The sequence below is a fragment of the Convolutriloba macropyga genome, chromosome 14, assembly GCF_964194025.1.
Source record: "Convolutriloba macropyga chromosome 14, txConMacr16.3, whole genome shotgun sequence".
NCBI classification, from domain to species: Eukaryota; Metazoa; Xenacoelomorpha; order Acoela; family Convolutidae; genus Convolutriloba; species Convolutriloba macropyga.
The window spans coordinates 48,273,839-48,297,632 of record NC_134481.1 but is presented as its reverse complement, the minus strand read 5'-3'; the positions used below and the strand labels follow the sequence as shown (position 1 = coordinate 48,297,632).

Genomic DNA, 23,794 nt, shown 5'->3' with positions numbered 1-23,794 from the left:
ACCCTGGGCCAGACCAAAAAGACCCAAGGCCAACACTAGGCCAGAAGAAAAAACCCAAGGCCAACCCTGGTCCAGACCGAAAAGACCCAAGGCCAACACTGGGCGAGACCGAAAAGACCCAAGGCCAACACTGGGCCAGAAGAAAAAGACCCGAGGCCAACCCTGAGCCAGACCAAACAGACCCAAGACCACGGCCTGACCGCGCAGACCCATGGCCATTAGATTATGCCAAATAGTTCGCGCTAAAACATTTTGTACAAAAATTATCAGTTATCTTTTATTAGCATCGAGAAAAACGGCCTGTTTTACTGTATAGAGTTAAAACTGTAAACTGATGACAAAATTTTAGTCGACTCCTAGGTTTCTATACTCTTTGAAAACTGAAAGTTTTTAGACACTTTGAAACCAAAAACTGGAACCAAGTATGTTCAGTGTTTTCAGGCATCCAGATTCTACTATTGGATCTTTTCAACAATTGCCCCCCCCCTTGGTACCTAGTGGAGAATCACCACCCCTTTTAAGCTATACTTTACCACAATATTAGTTGGCCTACAGTTTAGATAGCCGAATATTAGTTTAAGCGCAATTGCGGACCGCTTTTCACGGCCATGCCTCTCACGCACTGTGGGATGTAATCCGGAAATTGCAGGTCGGTTATCGCGGCGAAGCCGCGACGCGCGCGAAGCGCGCCCACCGACCCGCCAGTTGGAAATTCTTTTCGCTGTGTATTCCAATTCGGCTAATTGCCCTAGCATTGCGCATTTTATTCTATCGAGTTTAACACAGTATGAGCATACACGGAAAGTCATTACTCGTCTCTGATTGGTTAATAGATCACTCGCTTAAATTCTATTCAAGAATAGCCCCCCTCTTGCAAAAGGGGGGGGGGGCAATTGTTGAAAAGATCCTTACTATTTTTTAGGCATGGTAAAAAGTGATGACGTAAATTATGCTTATAGTAAAAATGCAGAAATGAGAAATACTATGATTAAGTGCTTTTTACTCTCGTGCGATGATCGGGATTTGGCCAACAGGGAATATTTGAAGAGTTAAAAATTCCTTGAGCGCAAAAAAAAATATTACAATCTTTATTAATTAAAACAATGAATATATGAAGCTGGATATAAAATAGATGTTTTCTTTTCACCTCATTTTTTTCAAACAGATATGAACAAAAAACTTTTCCAATTGCTTCTAATTATTATAACCGTACATTATATAAGCTATCAAAATTATATTCTATCAGAAATAGAAAGAAAACAAATTTATTCAACCAAGTTTGTAAGAGAGTCGAATCTAAGAGCAGTATACAAAATAACACCTCCGATTGAGCACAAGGGGTTCACATACAAAAATGCCAGCGACTGATTGGTCAACGAGTTCAAATCGTAATTAATCCGAGAGCCCATACTGACTAAAGTCGTCGGCAAAGTGACCAAAACCGACGAAGTTGCGAACAAAACAAAATCGGGGAGGATATCCGAGTTAGAACTGGTGACGTCACTTGTTGTGAAATTGTTACTCTCGATTGCTGAGATCTGGTTGGTTGGCGAGTTTGGTGACATTGACGAGACGAGTAATAGCGGCCTCTGATTGGTGGAGGTTGAAGGGACTGAAGTGGAGGCTGATGACGTCACGCAGTGGTAGCAGAGTGGCTGTGTTCTGTGGTGGATCCTTCGGCGCCCCTTCCACTTGTGAAACACTAAAAATTAGGAGTGAATTTAGTTCACATGATCTAAATCTCCACTTGTAGACAGACTGAAAAACTCAACCCCCTCCCCAAGCTTAGGTTTATCATAATTATATAATTAAAATTATATCATAATACTGTCATAATTATATCAGAAGGAACGGGCCTGTATTCATTAAAATTAGAGATCATGAAGTCTCCTTATATTAAAAACAGACGCTTTTTGGGCCAGATCATGTACTCTGCTTAAAAAGAGACGCTTTTCGGGCCGGCCAAATTTTTGGCCGGAAAAAATTAAAAGTAGTTCAGGAAAACACCGAAATGAGGTTTAAAGGATGACCAAAATAAGGCGGAGAACGTCAAAATAGGTTGGAAAAACGTCCATAATTGGCCGGAAAACTTCAAAAATAGGTCCAGAAAACGCCAAAACAAGGTTTAAAAAGTTCAAATTAGGGCGGAAAAACGTGGTAGTCAGGGTTCCGATGTTCGCGTGGTTCAGAGCTAGCCGGAATATATTTAGCATTGATCCTATCTTTGTTGCCAATGTTCACCTCACCCCAAGAATAGCCAATACGCTGAATTTGCTGCACCACAATATCTTTTTATGAACAATTTGCGGATTTTTTTTGGCCTTTTCGGTAACAAAGATAGGATCAATGCTAAATATATTCCGGCTAGCTCTGAACCACGCGAACATCGGAACCCTGACTATACTAACTTTTTACTTTTTTCCCTCTATTTGCAATATTATATGCCACTTGATAAAACTAAAAACTAAAAGAATCTGTGATCTCGTCTTAAAGCGGCCCAAAACCCATTAATGTTATCCCCTTTTAACCACCAAAAAATGGCACCCTATAAAATTTTTGGAAATTCGAGGTACTCAATCGAAAACTTTCGGAAAAGTTGATATTGATTTAAGTTAAACTAAGGTCTTGTGCAACATTTGCAAAACTTATAATATCAGTAAATAGACTTTCCCTGTAGTGGAAGACGATAAAGACTTTCATTTAGACTTGTCCAGCGCTGATTGAGAGTGAGAGTACCGTACGGGTTACGTCCTTTCCCTCCTTTTCTGGCTGAACATAGCCTTCTCTTGAGTACTGGTTTGAAGCAAGGTACTACCTTTATGGATTAGCACCCAAAAATGTATAATTTTGGAGTTCTTTGCATTTAAGCATTGAAAAACGGATCCATGAACAAATGGAGTAAAGCGTTTATAAATGAATTCAAGTATGCAAAAATAACAGTTTTTTAGATGGGTTCTTTCGCGTGCCATATAAAAATTTCATTTATTTTTTCAGAAAGACAATAAATTATAATGAGACGTTTATAATTGTTTTTTCCTTTACGTTATTGACGTTATTTTCCTACAATTAACCGTGCAATCATTTATTTAAAAAGTTTCTAAATAAGTGCAATTATTCTAAACAATTTGAAATGATGACATAAAATTCGAACAACACAACGGATATTCGTTTTAGAGAATACTAGCCAAACGACAAGTTGCAACTGAGAAGACAGTTTGAACTAAGCCGAAACACATCGCCCCAAAAATTCTGCGGTTTTTGATTTTGTTTATTGACACGCGTTTTGCTTTGGACCGCCATGAAAGTAAATGTTGCACTGCGTCCAATTAAAAAGGTAATAAAAATTTTGTAAAAGGTAATCAATTTTAAGGAGAATGAACAAGAGTATTCAGTGAGATTGTGGGATCTGGCGAATCAAAATAATCATTCACGAACCATTTGTCAAATTTTTTTCCTAATCTTTTTATAAGGGTTCTTTTGCCACGATCATCTGATGAAAACAGAATTCAAAACTCCCATTAGGTCTAATTCCTGTAAAATAAAAGCCCGGTGAAAAGTTTTCCATATTTTCTGTTCCAAGTACTCTCTTTTAAAAGCATAAGTTGTTGTCTAATATGAAATCAGATACAAATCTTGTAACATTTCACAGAGTGAGTATTGAAAATCAGAAAAACTTTATTTGCAATATGGTTCTCGTCTGTCTTTATGGAATCAGTTTCCAGTTTGACACTTTCTGAAGCAGAGATGTCCCAATTTTTCCATGCCAATAGTTACAAGATGCCTTAAGATATTCAATTGAATTTTAAAAGATTTTGTGGAAAAAAATTGCCGCAAAGTAGAGCAGCACTTTTATCACCAACGGGTATACGTTTTATTTCTTCCTGTAGCACTAATTATAGTCCTTTTATTCCACTGTAAAAAATTATATGGTCAATATATTTTTTTCTAGCAATTGGATCGTTTTTGCAAAACAATCTCAAGAAAAGTGGTTTGTGAACTAGCGTTGATTAGTGTATAATCAAGAAAAAATTATACCCCAAGTAATGCTAGTTCAAAAAATTAAAGAAACGACTTTTTATCAAATTGCTTATTTAATTTTAATTTTCATCAGTAGAAACATAAAAGAAGGTCGTCTTACGAAGGTTTATGTAAAGTCTGTGGCATGATTGTCACGATAAAAGCAGAACGAATCAAAACAAAAGCGAAATTCAATTCAAAATAGATCATTTGAAAAAAGTGCCACCGGAACTGACAAACAAATTGTGTTTAGTCGATAGGAATACCTAAGATTTCACAACTCTCAATTTGACTATAAAATTGGTTCAATTTGTCGAATAAAATTGATGTGAAAGTTATAATCATTTTCGTTTTGTTTTAAGTGTCATGCTTGACCTCTTGGATCGCAAAATCATAAGAATATCACTTCTTCTTACGCTTCGTCTATGAAGAGTTGTATTGTTTCGACGGTATTCGAAATTGATTCAATTTTTTGGAATTAAGAGGAAATGTTCAGCAGTTTTTGGACTCTTTATTCGATTTATTCGGATTCTCGTTGATTATTCAAAATAAGATCAATCTTTTCCGATCAAATCACAGCCGTGGTTGTGATCTTTAATCATCCTTATTTAAGGATTTTTTCTGTGATTCAGACAATCCTGGCGCTCGGCATAGAGCTTTTACATGGACTGTTTCCATATCTCACTAGCTAATACAAACTATTTTAAGCATAAAAACACTTATTATAACATAAAGTGTAATGACAGCAAAATCATTGTTCGTTTGGATAATAAATATCAATTTACGGCCTCCATAAATTGTGGAGACAGGCGCGCTTAAGTTACATTAAGGGAGTAAGTTATGTTAAAAAATAAGAAAAATTTCAGCGTTTTGACTTTGCATGATTCTCTGATTTTTTGTAAAACTCGGAAAACTAAACAAAGTGTGATTTTGAATTTTTGCATACTGCCCATCATTTTCTGATGTAAATATCATATTTCGATTGCAGGGCAAGAATATTCCTTGCCTTAAATTCTAAACTTCAGTAAGCATCAGAAATGATTCAAACCTATTTCACAGTAGCATCAACTTTAAGCACTGAATCCGACTATGAATTTTATAAATTTCTTCAATTTTTAGAGGTAATGTATGAATTTGTACATTTTAGGGACCTGAAAACAAAAGTAAAAAATAGCTTGGCTCGCAATCTTAGCTATGAAAAATACCTATTTCAGACAATAATCAGAATCTGGTTCAGAGTCTGAATCCAAAAAAAATCATACTCTGATTCAGAGTCTGCGACAGAAAAAAATCAGAGCCTGAATCACAGAACATCTGGGCAAAATGCTGAATCAGTGCAGAATAGTTTCTGAAAAATAATCTGATTCGGCACTGAATTACTATGAATTTTTGGTGCGGGTTGAAATATCTTCCAACACAAAAATGGTTTCAACACGGTTTCTGGAGTGATAATTTTGAAGCAAGAATCATATTATTAAAAGATTCATTTTCTAGCTTTGTGTTATTTAGGGCAGTGCACTCGTTTCTAATTTAATTCAAGATCACATCGGGTATAGGATATAACAGATTTATTTTTACAAAGGATTCGAGCATAACTCAGTTTCTATAGATTGCTATTTTCACTATTCTGGATCAACGATAGATCAACGATCATCTCTTAATTACCTCTTCAAAGACTTATTTATCGGGCATGAGTTTGTACTAAAAAAGGGTTGAAGGTTGAATTTTTTTTGGGTACACAAATGTTGATTTATTTGGGTTTCTTGTTTCAAGTGAGAACACTTTAGTTATAAAATTGTAATTTTGATCCGTTTGATGAGTGAAACGGTACCTGTGCTGTTGGTTGGTCATGAAAGTAATTTGTCTCTATTTTCAACAAATACAAGCCTCAGAAGTTTGATTTTTTGTTACACTGCATGGAGTGGAATTTACCAATGATTAGCACTTTTTGTTTGCTCTTATCTATGAAATTTCTTACGACGTACTTTATATTAAATTGAATAAAATATGAGACGTAAACTTAAATTTTTGAAATTTTTGCTCCGTGTTATGCATAAAACATATGCTGAAAATTAGCGATTAAAAATGCTGCGCTCCGTAACCATTTTCTGGGCTCCGCAATTTATTTAATTCACTCGAAAATTTTGAATCACTTTATTATGGACAATACGGAGCAAAAAACTGTAAATGTTTCATAGTTTCATAATTCATATTTAAATATTCAATTTTCATCCAAATTTGACATGGATTTAGGGGTGTCAGGACAATTTACCCAATTCCATTTTACCCAAATCCATTATACCCAATGCCATTTTACCCAATGCCATTTTACCCCATTGCTAAATTAACCAGAACGACTATTTAGCCGACTATAAAATAAATGGCCTGTGGGAGTTGATATGAAACTATCACAACCGAACATGGGATTATATTGTCTACAAATATTTTAAATCATCCTTCTAATAGCGACTGCTAATTTGAAATCGGATAATTGAACGAAAAGATCAAAGAGCATTGAGTAAGTTGGTATTGGGTAATATGGCATTGGGTAAAATGGCATTGGGTAAAATGGCAGGTTGGGTAAAATCGCGTAGGGTAAAATGGAATTGGGTAAATTGTCATGTAACCGGATTTAGGTATAAGTCTAAGGCGGTGGGGGGGGGGGGGGGGGGTGCAGTTGATAGTTCTTGGTCGTCTACTTACCCATATCAACTACAATGAATACACAAAAGGCGACTGACAACACGTGAATGACCACTAAGAACTCTGTGAACGGTTTCGTTTCATTGAAATCTGCCAGGTAACACGTGACCAAAATCGCACACCACGCCGATCCCAGCAACCACACAAACGCCGTCGCAAATCTCATCAAATTTTTCTGGAACTGCAAATAAAAGACTGGATTTTTAATCTGGGATAGAGAATTGAGCAACAGCATAGGAAGGGATAGGTATGTGAAAATAGGTGCCATATAAGGAAGTATCCAAATGGCGGAATCTGATTGGCGGATGAATGAGCTGGAGTTGTACAGAATGGCCATCAACAGTTTCCACACATCTGTTAACAGGTAGTTGCAGACTAGAAAGGCACCTGTTGACGAACTCCGTGACGCTGAAATATATCAGGTTCATGAATTTTAATCAATCAATTTATAAAAAAAAATAGAAGTAGTACTTAGGATAAGGAGCTAGGACGGCTCTTTCGGCTATTTTTGAGCGCTTGTTTTGTTTTTTTATGTTTTTGAAGCCCCTTTTTTGTCTTCCAAAAAAGTTAATCTTGAAAGATCTTGCAAGATTAACTCTTTTTCCGACTCGGGGTTATAAACATTATATAACTTAAGGCATATCCTTGTAAACAGTTTGCAATATAAGGCAAAAAGTTATAAATAATTGAAAATTAATGCAAATTAATGCAAAAAGTTTATAAAGCATTCATAAATATAATGCATCTTTTTATAACTTGTTTATAAATATTTATAAATTTTCCATTATTTTTACTAGGGTAATTGACTATTTAAGCAATTTTTCAAAGCAATAATGAATATCTGCAGACTGCTATCTCCATAGAGAAGCTTCCAACTTAGGCTAATTCGAGTAGTTGATTGTAAAGTTGAAAGGGCGGTAAAAATTGTGTGGTAATATTTTTAATCCATTCTTGTTGCGATTAAAGCAATTGAATAGCTTACACGACTCTGACGAATTCACTGAGAAAATACTATCATTGATCGAGAACCACGTAGGGGTTCGGGGTGTAAGTCAGAATTTTGTAAGTAAGTTCGGGGTGTAAGTCAGCAGTGCAACTACTGGACCAGTACTGGATTCGAATCAACAACACTTTAATTGCACGCCTAGTGTGCTAAGCATTACACCAACTGGTCTTAAGCTCTCGAACTTGGGCATCTCTTCTGGCCGATTCTCATGTTCTTTCTTGCTCCTCGAGGCTTCTTTTCTATAGCCAAGTATACGTTGAACAAGTAGAGCTTCTTCTCAAGCTATGTCAAGCTTATCTTATGCACAATTTACAACAGGTTGTTTTCTCAGACCCTTCTAACAAAGCACGCTCTTAACAAGCTTTGAAATGCTGGCAGGTCTAAAATTTGGTAAAATAGATTTAAAAAATATGACATTCGAGAATCTTTCACTCCTGAAATCTGGCATCTTAAAACTTGCACGTGCGTGTTTCACGCAAAACTGTGTGATTTATTAGGTTATTTTTTCTTGCAATTTGAATTAAGGCAATAGTGGCAAGAAAAATGTTGCGGGATAGAAATAGTCCAATTTCAAGTTTTGACAGTTTCTGAATTTTCTACTGTTCTTGGGGCCTCAATAGTTATTTCACCGATAAATTGTGCAACTCTTGTTATAACGACGAGAGTTGTTTAATTTGAAACTTATAATTACTGTAGGACCGTAACACATTCTTCTGGGAACATGGGAAAAACCAAAGTACGAAACAGAACAACAAAACTTGTCGTAAATTGGGAAATAAAATTTAGGACTTTTGATCAAATTAATTGCAAAATTTTAGTTCGAAATAAATAATTTAGTTTTTTGTAAATATCACTTTGACTAAAAGTTACCGAGTACAGCAAAATGAAAAATATCGTTTGAAAAAATATATTTTTGTTTAATGAGCGCAAGCAAGCGCAATATATTATAACATTTTGATACTGAAAAAAAACATTTGATTTGAAGAAAGCCAACAGTTCATGAAAAAAATTTAATTGCATGCTAAATCACTGGCAGTAAAGGCAAGAAGCCATTCATCAGCTTTTACTCTCATGTTTCAGCTATAAAATGTTTATTAAGAGAGACAAACATTTGAATTATTGCATTCCTGAAAAATTCTTGTTTTTTGCGTTAAATTATGCAGTTGAGGGATGTTCGGGTAAATTAAGCACAATATAAGTAACACTTTTTCACAATCGAATTCTCTCTCTCTCTCTCTCTCTCTTTCTCTTTCTCTGTAAATTAGCTTTATCTTTATGTTTAATAAAACAAAGAAAGTTAATTGTTTTTAATAATTCTGGCAAAAAAAGAAAATTTCCGCCCATAAAATTTTCCTTATGTTTCGAAATCCCAGACAATATCAGTCTTTTAAAGGTTACAGACATGTCTTTTGCCTAATTTTTTCCAATAATGCTTATTGGCGTGCAAATGATTAAAGTTATTATAAAAGTTATTAAGGAGAGCAAACCATCAGCGAAAAAAAAACTGCACTCGTTTATGATTACAGAAAACTGAACCCCAGCCAAGTTACAGAAACAACGCTCAGCAGATTTGAAATGGCGATCGCTAAAGCAAAAATCAAACCCAATCTGCTTCATATAGACTTGTCTGCCAATTTTACAATACATCTTCCTCAAACACACACACACACAATATATATACATATATATATATATATATATATATATATATATATATATATATATATATCACACACAATATATATATATATATATATATATATGTATATATATATATATATATATATATATATATATATATATTGCGCTACAAAATTTGATTCCTTAGAGCCCTCAACAAACTATCGTGCGTTCTTTTTTTTACATCACTTCAAAAAAATTTGGTTTTCTTTTCTCAAAATCTTCCACACAAGAAAAAAACCCTAGATTTCGTTCTTTCTTTCAAAATTCATCAATAAATAGTTGTGAAAAAAGTCATTTCATAACCTTCGAATACTTATATAATAGTCAATTGTGACATTGTGATCGTTATTCTTAGGTCACGTATAGTTTGCTGCATTTCATTAAGGGCCCGCACTAAATACGTAAATTATGTGTCGCGGATGTGTATATCATGAACTCCGTGTACATAATAGTTTAAGATAAACTTGCCAACCAACACAAAGAAAGAAATTAAAAAAATAATTTAATGAATCTATAAAGTTAGTTACAACCGGTCAAGGACACTGTTACTTCTTGCTAGCAAAAGCCCGGCATTTTTACAACAATCATAATCATCAAACTGGACGGAAGTAGCTGACTTTCAAAAACTGTAACAGAAAAATCAAGCGAAACAAAACATAACTGAATTACATTATTAATCAAAACCGTTCCGAAATCATAAGATCTTATTAACCCCCTCCTTCCCTTTCTCAATTACATTTTTGGCGCCCAAACCAACAGCTTCTAAACCTCACCTAAAGCTAAGTATTGTTTTCAAAAAAATACATTCTCCAATGAGCTAAGCCGATGTGCATCATGATTTTTTTCAATGTTTCAGAATATCAAAAGATCAGAAATTAGACTTGTTTAATAACAATCAGACTATGTTGGGGTATCTAACTAAAAAGACACAAAAAGACAAAGATAAAGATTGCAACATTCAACATTTTATCAATATTTAATTTCGCTTATTGCTTTTCGGTTCTTCTGGGGTTTTACCCTACCCGAGGAACCCCTTCTCGATGGTCGTTTGCACAACCCCCACTTGTTTTTCGGTTCTTCTGGGGTTTTACCCACCCCGAGAACCCCTTCTGTTTGGTCGTTTCCCCAACCCGCCCCCACTTGCTTTTCGGTTCTTCTGGGGTTTTACCCGCCCCGAGGACCCCACTTCTGGTTGATCGCTTTCCCCAACCCCCCCGCTGCTTTTCAGTTATTCTGGGGTTTTACTTACCCTAGGACCCCCTCTGGATGGTCGTTTCCCCAACCCCCCCTTGCTTTTCGGTTCCTCTGGGGTTTTACCCACCCCAAGGAACCCTTCTGGTTGGTCGTATTGATAAACTCCGGCTTTCGGTAGGTATTGGTAGGCTCAGGTATTTGTTAGGTAATGGTATTTGGTAGGTATTGGTTGGTTCTAACACTCGTAAAGCATTGATATCGATAGGTATCAGTAGGTTATGGCGGTAAAAACTACCACTGCTACCACCAAACATTCCTGAGTTTACTCGGTTTGTCTGAACTACTCTGTCTTCCCACTAATGGTTGAGACGAGGTCAACCTCAAACAATACAGTGCCCAAAAAGAGTAATAGTTCATCCGATTCCCCAGATGGAGCAATGTTAACTCAACAATGCATTGGTACCTCAACAGCAACCAAGTCAAATGAACAGAAGCGTTTGGAAACCTCTAAACTTATGATCGAAAATGACATCAAACTACATACTGACTACCATATCGCTGCTATAGAGTCCTCAGAAGATATCGAAACTTTAGATGAAACAGTTAGAAGCTGCAGAAGCTTGAACCAGTTGCCATTGACCTAATCAGTGGCTTGGAGCCTGATGAACAAGATATTATGTCCAGAGAACACAGTCGTTTGAAGATAGACATAAAACAGACTCTGACACTATTCCGAAAAGACGTTAAAGAGAAAAAGACGCCTCTTCAGCAAACGTCATCTGGTGGATTATCCTTGAACTCTAATGAGAACATAAAAACACATGACAACACGTTGTCACATTTACAACAACGCCCTACCCATTTTTTTCTTTGACGACACTCTTTCGACTGATCCCACCACTCAAAGCAATACGTCAGCGCCCGCTGCAAATTCGCGTTTTTGTCAGTTATGGTTATACTGCACCCGGTCGTACAACTCTACCTGTCAAAAACACTTTGTTCACCTCAAATTTTAAGATGTCAGCTGCACCCTGCAGTGCATCACAGCAATCGTTCTCAACTTTTCCTTGCGGATTTCCTTCAACTGATAGCAACTCACTTGGACAAAATAACTCTTTTCCATTAACACAGCCAAGCTTCTGTAATATTCCTAACACATCAGTTACGCAGATGCCATTTGCTTCTATACACAATGTCTCAATGTCTACTTGCTTTCAAAAATCTGTACCCAAGTTACATGCAGACCATTTTGATGGTGATCCAATAAGCTGGATGAAATGCTACAGCATTTTTCAAGCTACTATTGACAGAGCAGCGATGACATCTTCTGAAAAAATGATTTACCTACAATCACTACTAACAAGTGAAGCGAAAGCCCACGTCGACGGCTATGGTTGCAACGGTGACTTATACGCTTCAGCACTTCATCGCCTTCAAGAACACTTTGGGAATCCAAAGCGAATTGTAAACGTTTTCCTTGAGAAACTGAATAGATTCAAATCACCCAATTTATCCCATCCAAAGAGCTGCACACACTTCTCTTCTTTTCTTTTGACAATGGTGGATACCTTTCAGCAATTATGATTCGTTCACGACCTTCATTCAACTACGAACCTAAATGTGGCGCTAGCAAAATTGCCCAAACCCGTACGTGTTGAGTGGAAAAAATTTGTGTTAGAAATGGACTTCCAGCAACCATTTTTAAAGATACTCTCTGACTGGCGTCTGAACTACTCCCAAGCATGTCGAGATTTAAACTGTAGCCTCCAAAACTTTTCAATCAAGCCACGCACAATCGTCCTGGAAAATTTCTCCGAGTGTACAAAACTATACATCAGCTACGAGTGGATGGAAAACTTATCAGTATAAACAGTCAAATAGCAGTTCTAGCAGGAACTCGACAGTTGAAGGCAGGCAACTCCCTGTGAAACTTTGCCCAAGCAATGAAAATTTCCAATTCCTATACAAGTGTTACCACTTCCAAGCTCTCCCAGCAAGAATTCGCAGAGAGCACATACGAAAACTTAGATTATGTTTCAACTGTTTTGGAAACCATTACGTAAAAAAGTTCACTTACAAAACCGTTTGCCGTAGCCACAATTGCGGTATGAAACACCACACTCTATTGCACGATAGTTTTGCTATTAAGTCAGGTTCAAAAAAGTCTAATCTGAAAACTTTAAACTTACAAGGAACAGGACAGGTAGCCGTTGTTCCTGTACAACTCAAAACCTGTGATAAAGTTTTTGACACTTATGCTTATTTGGACAATGGTAGCTGCCAAAGCTTGTTGGTGAGATCAACTGCAACAAATCTGAATTTAAACATGAATACCATTAGAAAAAGGCCAATTGGTGGCTATCATATGACTACAGAAATCGATTGTGCACCTGTAAAACTTCAAATTAAACCCTTACAATGGGAACAGTCATTCGAACAAAAAGACGTTGTCGCCGTTCCGGATCTCAATATGTCACCCGTTGATACAAAGAAACTGAACCGCCTCTGTGATTCCTTTGAACACCTCAACAAAATATGTTTCCCAGACATAGGGGACAATAATGTTTCCGTCATTCTCGGAATTGACAATCTAGATCTGATACACTACAAACAAATAGTTAAAGGAGCCAATAATGCACCATGGGGAGTTGAAACCCAACTTGGTTGGACATGCACTTGAAAAACTGACTTAAACCCAGATGATTGCAATCCAAATCAGTTCACTCAGCTAAACAGCCATCCTAATATGGGCAACAGTATGTTCAAGTTGGTCTCCGATTGGATGAAAACTGAAAACTTAGGCATAGCATCGTCCAAGAGAGCAATGTCTAAAAATGACAAAAGAGCCCTTGATATTTTAGAAAATACCACTAAACTCGTCAATGGTCATTATAAAGTTGGTCTTCTCTGGAAAGAGAACGCCGATCTCCCAAATAACAGATGGCTTGCGGAGAAACAACTTCATCAGTTCAACAATAAACTTCCAAACAATTCAGAATTAAAGCAAAAAAACGAGGAAACGCTCGAGAAAGACTTGCAGAACGGCTATGTCAGAAAAATTAATCAAATAAAAGAACAACCAGATGAAAAGACTTCGTTCCCTCCTCATCACCCCGAGACTAATGAGAACAAACCTGGGAAAGTACGCCGGGCCCTTAATGCATCAAGTGTGTTTCAAGGTCAGTCCTTGAATTCTAATCTTCTGAAAGGTCCAGATTTGCTGAGCAATCTTACGGGTGTAATTTTGAGATTCCGGGAGAACAAAATAGCGCTTTCCGCTGATATTGAACAAATGTTCATGCAGGTTAAAGTAGCTCCCGCAGACAAAAAATTCCTACGCTTCCTCTGGAACACTGATGGTCTTATTGAAACTTACGAGTACACCAGTCACATTTTTGGAGCCACAGACTCACCATGTATTGACTCATATGGTTTGCAAAAAACGACTCGTGACAACGAAGAACAGTTTCCAGATGCTCGCAAATATGTAGAACGCAACAATTACATGGATGATCTCTATGATTCCACAAATTCACTCGAAGGTGCTCAAAAAATACTGCAAGAAATGAGAAATGTTCTTTCTAAGGGAGATTTCAACCTAACCAAATGGCATTCAAGCAGTCCTGAATTTCTCAGTTCAATAAAACGTAAAATAAGATTACATCTAGACAACGCTCTCCATCAGAACCAAAAGGTACTTGGCTTACCATGGAACGCAGCATTAGATTGCTATGTCATTGAAAGTAAGCTACTTCAAAGAATCCAGATTACAGGCAACGTTACTCAAAGACTATTACTCAAGTTGGTGGCGTCTTTGTTTGATCCCCTTGGGTTCATAGCGCCTCTAACAATTGATCTACGAAAAGTTTTACAAGCCGCCGGGAACCATGGTTCAAATTGGGACAAGCCCCTTTACTCGATAACATCCAGGATTTCAGTAGTTTAAGGGAAGAAGTTTAAGGGAAGGAACGACGTCGAAATTCCTAGGAATTATTTCCTAGATAAAATTATTAATTCAATTGAGCTTCATACCTTTACTGACGCTTCGGAATACGCCCTATCTGCCGTCTCGTACATGCGAATTGAGTACTCGGATCGATAGATCTCCGTTAAATTTGTAATGGGCAAAACTAGCCCCAATAAAAATGTTGACTATCCCCAATCTGAAAGTTGCAAGCCACTGTATATGGAGCTCAACTAGCTCAGTTTATAAAAGAAGAACAAGATATAGAGTATTCAGATTGTGTTTTTTGATCTGACAGCACAACAGTCCTGTAATGGCTGAGAACACCTGAAATGCGCGATAGAATATTTGTTGCAAATAAAATAGCCAAAATTCTAGATGTCTCCACCGCTTTCGATTGGAAGTACGTTTGATCCACAGCGAACACGTAAGATGACGGAACTCGAGGATATAGCGTTGAGCAAATGACAGCAAATTCTCGATGGATTTCAGGACAGTCATTTTTGAGTCAAAAAAGATCTGAGTGGCCAAAACGAGAAATTCTGCATGCCCAACAAGTAAAGGTTATTTCGTTTTCTTCAGTAAACTCAACTGTATCAGACATTGTCGACGCGACAATATTTAGCAGATGGAACAAAACAATACGTGTGATAACAGTCTTTATCCTTTTTGCGGACAAATGTAGGAAACGCAACGCAGAAATGAAGTTAGCAGATTACATTAGAGCCTATCTACACGCTATGCACAATATTCAAAAACAAGGTTTTCAATGAGAATACATGTTGTTGAAAAAAGGATTTGAGGTCTCTGGTGCTAGCAGATTGAAATCACTATCACCTTTCCTGGACGAGAATAACCTAATAAGAGCACGTGGTCGCTTGACAAAAGCAAGTCTTTTGATGACCGCTCGTCATCCCATATTACATGACGGTAACAATGCTGCAGTTAAGCTGCTGATACAACACACACACGAAATTAATTGTCATTATGGTCCCGAGCAGACTAGAAACACTCTCATGGAACACTATTGGATACTTCGCTGTAGAGAAGTTGCTAAACAGACTATACGCCACTGTTTGTCATGTCGTAGAATGCTGCAAGATGTAATCAACCCTCAGATGGCTGATTTACCCGCGGAAAGATTACCCGAGAAAAATCAGTTTGTCTTTGAAACAACTGGTCTCGATTTCATAGGACCTTTTCCTGTTAAAAACAATGGCAGTTTATATAGCCGATATATTTTGCTCTTCACCTTTCTTGTTGTTGGAGCAAAACATCTTGAAGTTTCGAATGATCTCACAAGAGACTCTACAATCAACTGCATCAGGCGTTTTATTAGCCGCAGAGGAAAACCCAACATATTCGTCTCAGATTGTGGCAGGTCATTTTTTGGTTCAAACAACGCTCTGCAATCTAGCATCGGAGAACTGAAGGAATCAAAATTTTTTGCAGCTAAGCTACATCTAATGAATGTGGAGATAGATTGGAAACTTAATCCCCAGCTGCTCCCCATTTTGGTGGAATTTGGGAGAGATTGGTACAAATTTTTAAACTATCACTTTACAAGGTCATTGGTTCGAGCACTTAAGACGACTTGGTATGCATTCTAGATGATTTCACCCCTCGTGGCCTTTGGCCTTTGGCTAGAGTCAGTCAAGTTTTCCCTGGCACAGACGGGATTGTCCGATCAGTTAAATTGAAGACGCATTCGGAGAACGCATTAGAACCGTTGCGAAACTGTGCAAAATTTTCGCAGAATGAAACCCAAATTTCGGCATAAACAAAACATTCTCTTTAAAGATAGGAAATATAGAAACAAAAATTTGCCCATCTAAAGAAAAGGATGCTGCTCATAACTTCATGGCTTCTGATCAACACGTTACACCCTCTTACGTTCCGGATTGTCATTTACAAACCAGCAGATCGATTCATCATATCTTTATGTTCCATCGATCATCCCTTATCAACAGCCCATTTCAACTTGTTATTGGTTTTCTTTTCTCGCAGGTTTAAGACCCACCCCTCTTACTTTCTTTTGACAATGGCGGTATTTTGGTAAGTATTTCCGATTATTGATTTGGTTGGCTCGTTTTTGCAAACCACCAGCTTTAATTTGTACCCTTATATTTCATTACAGTCAATTTTTATTTTATTTCATGTTTCACTTTACGGATGATTCAACACGCTGCAATCCGACAGTTTTATTCTTTCTTTGCAATCCTGCAAAGGAGGCCAGCGATTTCAAGGACACTGTGACGTCCTGTTATCAAAAGCCCGGCATTTTTATAACAATCATGATCATCAAACTGGACGGAAGTAGCTGACTTCCAAAAACTGTAACAAAAAAATCAAGCGAAACAAAACATAACTGAAATACATTATTAATCAAAACCGTTCCGAAATCATAAGATCTAATTAACCCCCTCCTTCCCTTACTCATATATATATTATATATATAAAAAAACCTGGATAGTTTAAACCTTAATAACTCCCCATAAAATAGGAATATCAGAAAAATCTTTTTAATTCCAAATTTTACGCTGGACGAGCTTTCTAATGATACCAGTCTCAACTCTCTTCGATGAATATATCGATCGGCCAAAATTGTCTGAACGAAAAAAACCCTTGAGCATATAGATCCTCCCCCCACATGTGTGTCGGAACTATGATTGGCCAATTTAAAAAACTATGTCATAAGCGGACAAATATAACGCAGTTTTTACATCAACTAGTGTAACGAAGGTCTATCCGTGGTCGGACCGTATTTTACCTCATCTGGCCATGCCTCGCGGGCCATGGCCATGCCTCAGCGGCCCGTGGGACTTGATATCCATCTATCACAACCGAACTACTGATTTTTGGACCAATTATGGACTTTTATTACCAATTATGCTAAAACTGTTGGCTAAATTTCTCATTTTTTCCTTGTCGGCTAAACGCCCTGTGGGCCAATTTTCCTAGCACCATATATATATATATATATATATATATATATATATATATATATATATATATATACACGCCAGTGCATTAGTAAAGAGATTCTATGTTGTCAAAATTGTTTACAAAACTTGGCAATTCAGTGAAATAATACCTTAAAACTTTAATTTTCATCCCGCAAAAGCTATAGGTTTTTAGTTTGCAAATTTATATCAGATTTTAAAACTTTTGCGTTCTTGAATCAAGGTTACGTGACTCACTTTGCGATTCTGACTTACAGCTCAAACCAGTACTCGATTCTCGACAATGACAGCTTTTCTCAACCACCCAATCTGAGCCACGGGTCACGTAACTTAAATTTCATGCATGATCCTTACATGACTAGATAGAAAGGTTTGATACAGGCACAAAAAATTCTTTTTAGACAATCAAATAATAGTTAAAATTGTGGAGCTGACGCGCATAAACTGTTGAGACTTACCGGGTTGCTTAACAACGAGTAGAAAGAGGAACCAGTCCAAAATGAAGGCTGCGAAATGGAGGAGGGTGGCCAGAAACACTATCAAACTAGCCGGATCCATTGCCAAGGAAACCTCAGACCAGAGGGGTCACTAATTTTTCAATGCTGAGATAACTTGACTAACTTCGAACAATATTCGTTACTTCTTTCTGCAAATTCTTTTCGGTTTCCACTATATTAAAAAAATGACGACAACCTGTTAAAAAAATAACTAAATTCGATTTTTAAATTTTGAAAGCTAGTTAAGACTCTGAATAAGGAAATAATTTAAGGTTCATAAAGTTCATAACGGCATCATCAGTGAGTGACATTTAAGCCGGTTATTGTCTTTCTCGATTTCAATTAGTAGATTTACATCGATTACCAATAACAAATAAACAAATAAACAAACCAGGGTTATTGTTTTTCTGTAATAAACAGCTCGAACTATCAATACATTTACCTTTGTGAAATAACTTGTGAAATTTAACAAAAAATGTTATGCCAGATCGGCTTTGAATCTTGATAACGTGCAAACTTGACAACTATCTCGGTAATAATATTACTGGCAAAAGGAACGAATATATTGTGTATAATTTCAATAACAAATTGCGCAATTAAAATGAATTGTCTAAATTTTAATAAATTTGAAAGAGTCGGTAATTTTTACACGTTGAGCTATTACCAATTTAACATCTGAGGCACCTAAGTGGGGTTTAATTAAGTGGCAATAATTTTGACCGCAGTTTAAAATAATTATCTCCACAGGATATAATTAAAGCATGTTACATTAGGAGTTCAAAACTTTTAAGGGTAAAAGTAATGGCTAATGGTAATATTTTATTTAGCGCACCTTTTAGATTCGAAAAACGTAAAATTCTCAATTTTAAGACATTACAATAGCCCTCGAAAGGTCTAAGTAGAAATCCTTAAAGTTGAAATGAAGAATCAACAAGAAATTTATGAACAATAACTTCATTTTGTAAAAATAAACTCGAAAAAAAACGAAGAAAGTTGATTCAATTTTACTTTCCTAGCCTACGCATGAAAGCAGTAATTGTTTGTAGTAATAATTTCAATCTTTTTGTGATAAACTTAAGGAACGTGGGCAAAAACTGCAAAACGAAAAAAAAACTTCAAAGACTGAGTGGTCAGAATTTCAATCACAAATTTGAAATTTTCTAATTTCCTAATTCAACAATTTAATAATTTGTTTCTGGGCACTTGAGTTTGCAAAGATTTAGATATCAAAAAAGAAATGACTAATTTATGTAGTACAATAATTTTTCAAGCGCATCTTTTATGTTGAAACAGTTCAAACGGTGAACTATTTCGCACTTTCTAAGCCGATAAAGTACGCTCGATAGCTTTGATGGTGAACGAGGGGTAAGTACAATGTTAACTAAGAGTTCTTTTGATAACAAGTGGCAATTTTTAACCAACTGTGAACAAAAAAGCGGGGGGGGGGGGTAGGTTTAAAGTAATAACAATTTCGGTTACTAAAGGGGTCGTTTTCTACGCAATGTAGGCATGTATGGATACATAAAGTGGGCATAATATTGTGGGTCGCTTTAAAAAAGTGGCGCCGGCTAAAACCCGCTGGAAAATGGGGGGAAATAAAGCCGGGAATTAGTGAGAGTGATAAAAAATATCACCGTCAACAAAATTATACTCGGCCGATCGTGGTGTCAGAGGAAAAAGAGCAACCAAATAATTCTACACGCCGTGAACATGTATTATGTATGTATGTTTTCACATAGCTGCTAGTTTAAATCGCGCGTGATACTTTTTTAAGGGTGGCGCTTTTTAAATCTCAAAGTTGCGCCAAGCCGCGTGTTCATTTAGACGAAATTCGCTTATCGATTGACCTTTTTTGTTTTCAGCACTCGATTCTTTTTGTCTAAAGGTTTTCAAAATGTGACCAAAAGCTTTGTTTCGATCGGAATTTTTTGTTCTTGCTACTGCTAATGGTGCTCTAAAAAGTTCGAAAAAAAAATTGCAAAAATTCTTTTCAGATTTTTGAACCAAACTATATAATTTTTTAGCTTAAATCTCTCGTGGTTTTTCAAGACAAGGGCAAAGTCAGCACATACAGGAAAAATCTTCCTAAAACTCATATTTGTTTATTTTTTTCCTCTTTTTCACTGAGAACAGTGCAAAATCTTAGATTGTGCCTCACCAAACCCATTAGTTTTTGGTGCTGAAGTAAATAATTAATTCAACTTTGAGCTTGGACTTTATTTACTACTTTCTGTAGAAATTGAACTGAAGTTTGACCTGTACAAATTAACAAAAATTATATTTGAAAAATCAAGACTTCGGAGTTTGAGGTTTAAAGTTGTTAAATGTTAGGCTAACTGTTCTTTCGACTAAGAGTGCAAGGTGACTTTTTTGTGTTCACAACATTATGTCCCGCTAGCACTTATTTCATACCACTTTGGAGGTGCTTCCATCTTTTTATTTATTCTCCCGAGTCTCATTCGCGTCCCTTTATACCTTCTGACCCCAACTAGGAAAGCAACAACGCAACCCGCAACTGTAAACCGGGGTGGGGCGATTAATCGAAAGACAATAAATCGAAATTTAACCAGGTTGAGGTGCGTGTTAATGATCAAATCCATCCAGACAAAACCAATCAGACTTTAGGTAAACTGTAATTAAGTTGCTCAGTCATGAAAAATAAAAAAAAATCCCTTAACCCCATCCGCACGATTTTTATTAGTTGTCTGTCCCAGTCGACTTCGAATCATTGTCATGCAAGATTTTCTTCCAAAACATTGAATTATCTTACAAGATAACCACTCATCTTGCAAATATACAAATAAATAGAACATGATCAAACGGGATCAGAATGAGCCGATAATGTTATTAACCATCATTTTTTATTATGGTAAAGTTTACAACCAATATAGCATCAACTTTGTTTCTTTTCTGCACAAATCAAAGTATGAATTCATACTTTAATTTGTGGAGAAAAGAAACAAAATTGATGCTAAATGGGTTGTAAACTTTACAATAATAAAAAAAATGATGGTAAATAACATTATCGTCTCATTCTGATCCCGTTTGATCATCTATTTATGAACTATCTTCTATTGATCAACTATCATCTATTTACAGCTTTCCGCATTTTACAATTCTTATTTTGCAAAACAATTTATATTGATTTTAGTAGTTAACTACGAAAATCAATATAAATTGTTTTGCAAACTAAGAATTGCAAAATGCAAAAAGGTGTAAAAATATGATAGTAGGAGGTATAAATGACAACTACTTTTTATTCTTTCCAATGAAACCTAACTGAAATGTGTAATTTAGGAAAAAAATCAATCAAATGAATCATCAGTTCGGAAGTTTTGGGGAGTTCTCTGTTGGTGATTGCATTGCTCAAGGGAACCGCAAAAATGTAATCTTATTTGACTGAACTTCTGTTATACTTTGATAAAATACCGATATCGTTTGCTTCAAATTTCTTTCTGAAACATTTCTCGGAGAAATTTCTTCGCTAAGTGAATGATAGTTTGTCTATAACAGCCAATGAGCGCAGAGATCAACAGGAGCAAACTTACTAGAATTTTGCAAGAAATGTAAGGTTTTGCAAGTTAACCATCGTCTTGCAAGGTTCTACAGATAGGCATTTCTTCACAAGTATCTTGCAATATCTTTTAAGATAAACATTTAGTACAGACTAGGGTTGAGGTGCATTAACGTTCACTTCAACATGTATTACACCTTCATAACTTGATACACACCTTCATAAAAAATGTATTTTCTTGATATTCGGGTGAAACCATTGATGGATTGTTTAAGATCTCGACCCTTGATGTGATCACTTTTTTGAACAATTCATGATCAACCTCGCCACGATCTTGGTACGAAACTTTGTTTGTAGAAAATATGAACATCTTTCAATTGGTTTTTATCAGGAGTTAGATCTGATCATCAGTTCCGACATTTCGTTTCACTTGGAAGCGTTTTTAAAATTTTTACGTTGAAATTGCTATTTATACCTAATGAGACAGCAATTGATCTCCATTACTTTTGTTTATAGACGTCTTAATGAGGCATAACTGTACACTGCTATATAAAAAACACACATATTGAATTCCCATTATGTTATTAACAGCAAACAACTAAATGGGCTGTGTAGATCAAAGTATAAATGAACTAAACTAAATATATTACGGTTTAAATTGAGACAGTGGTACTATGAAAACTTAAAACTTTTCCATGATGCCTTGCCGTACGACGCATTATTCGAGTTTTGCTTGTATGAATGAAAAAAAAACACTTTCAGATGCTTCTTTAGAGCTATTGGTTTGCATCCATTTCAATTATATAATTCACTCACGTTAAGAAAATTATTATGAAGGGTTGAGCCGATATTCAAGATAGAGTTTTCTAGTGCAGATGAGTTTATTTTGTGATTGAAGCCTTTTTTTTTGTTTAGCTGGCTGTAGCGTAGATTTGATGTTGGTAAGTGTAGCCTTTTGAAAATCAAAAGCTGGTTACTCGTAAATTTCATAAAATAATTTAGTACTTTGTATTCCAAGAAAAATTTTATTGGCAGAATTTGATGTTTTAGTTTCAGATCAGAAGAACTGTCGTATTTTTTGCGATTGAAGCACGTCTTTACAGCCCAGTTTAATTGTTTCTTCAAAGTAATAAAGCAATTGTTTTTTGAGCTCACCAGTAAAAGGCCTGAGTAGAGTAAACGGCTTATCACTATGGCGTTCAGAAGTAGTCGTCTTGTCTGCTCAGGGAACGGGCGTGATAAACGTTTTAATGTTTTTATCTCTGTAGCCAATTTGCGTAATATGTGCTTTAGTTCTTCTTGAGAATTTAATGTGCAGTCAGGATATATTCCGAGGTATTTTACGCAATTGACGTTTGGTATTTTTGTAATTACCAATTAACAGATTGTTTCTTTTCGTTTCTTCTAGTTTTGATTTTTTTTTGAGAATGTAATAAATTCATTTTTGAGTGATTGAGCATTAAAAGGTGTTTTCGTAAAATTTAGATATATTTCTAAAGGGTTGTTCAATATTATATGTTGCTAATTTTAGGTCCGTATTGTATGTAAAAAAGATAGTATCATCGGCGTATTGAAATATTTCTGTATCGGCAGGTATTTGTTTGTTCAAATCATTAATGTACAGGTTAAAAGAAGGGGACCTAAAATTGTTCCCAGTGGGACACCTTGATATAACCCAATCCAATCGGATTCCACTTGATCCACTACAGTTTTTTGTAGCCTGTGTGATAGATAATTTTCTATTAAGTTTAAGGCATTTTTGGAAAATCCTAATTCATGCAGTTTATGAAGAAGGATCTTGTGATTTCTCGAACCGAAAACTTTAGACAGATCTAGTAGAGCTGCAGTGATAAAATTCTTATTATTTATATGGTACCTTTTATTTTCTGTACAGTATACCAGAGCGTCAGTCGTTGAGACTTTGTTACGGAAACCAAATTGAGATTTGGAAAGCAGCCCAAACTTTTCAAGATATTCTAAAGTTTGCTCACGAAGCAAACGCTCAAAAACTTTTGCTAGTGTGCTTGTAATTGATATTGATCTGTAGTTCTCAGGCACAGAGTTTTCTCCTTTTTTTAAAATTTGGAGTAACAATAGCCTTTTTAAGATCTTCTGGAAATTTCTTTCAGCTAAAAATTGGTTAAAAAGCAATTTAATTGGATCAGCTAAAAAGAGAAACCCATCTTTAAGAGCCCAAGATGGGACATCTGAAAAACTTGATGGCTTGTTTGAGTTTAAATTTTTTAGAGTCAG

The 23,794-nt window shown here is 36.0% G+C and overlaps 2 protein-coding genes across 7 annotated transcripts in view; one reads left to right on the top strand and one right to left on the bottom strand.

The window, feature by feature from the left end:
* The window catches only part of LOC142352794 (translocon-associated protein subunit delta-like), a 576,117-nt gene that overhangs the window by 17,458 nt on the left and 534,865 nt on the right, over positions 1-23,794 (top strand). The gene's annotated exons all lie outside the window — the stretch shown is intronic.
* LOC142353078 (uncharacterized) lies at positions 1,178-19,892 on the bottom strand. 4 transcript variants are annotated; one of them, XM_075405273.1, is made up of 4 exons: positions 19,875-19,892; positions 17,989-18,859; positions 6,721-7,128; positions 1,178-1,702 (listed from the first exon to the last, which is right to left on the bottom strand). In XM_075405273.1, exons 2-4 carry the CDS (start codon positions 18,086-18,088, stop codon positions 1,266-1,268), a joined length of 945 nt encoding a protein of 314 aa, XP_075261388.1. In that variant the 5' UTR covers positions 18,089-18,859; positions 19,875-19,892; the 3' UTR covers positions 1,178-1,265. The 4 variants fall into 4 exon arrangements, with proteins under 4 accessions (XP_075261388.1, XP_075261389.1, XP_075261390.1 ...); XM_075405274.1 differs by lacking the exon at positions 19,875-19,892 and adding an exon at positions 19,507-19,833 and having other exon boundaries at positions 17,989-18,711; XM_075405275.1 differs by lacking the exon at positions 19,875-19,892 and adding an exon at positions 19,679-19,833 and having other exon boundaries at positions 17,989-18,711.

Bases quoted from the DNA above. Each gene is read 5' to 3' on its own strand.
- LOC142353078 (XM_075405273.1), bottom strand. From the start codon at position 18,088: ATGGATCCGGCTAGTTTGATAGTGTTTCTGGCCACCCTCCTCCATTTC. The intron at 7,129-17,988 runs GTAAGTCTCAAC...GATATATTTCAG, and splicing joins ACTCGTTGTTAAGCAACCCG to CGTCACGGAGTTCGTCAACA. The intron at 1,703-6,720 runs GTAAGTAGACGA...CCTAATTTTTAG, and splicing joins ATTCATTGTAGTTGATATGG to TGTTTCACAAGTGGAAGGGG.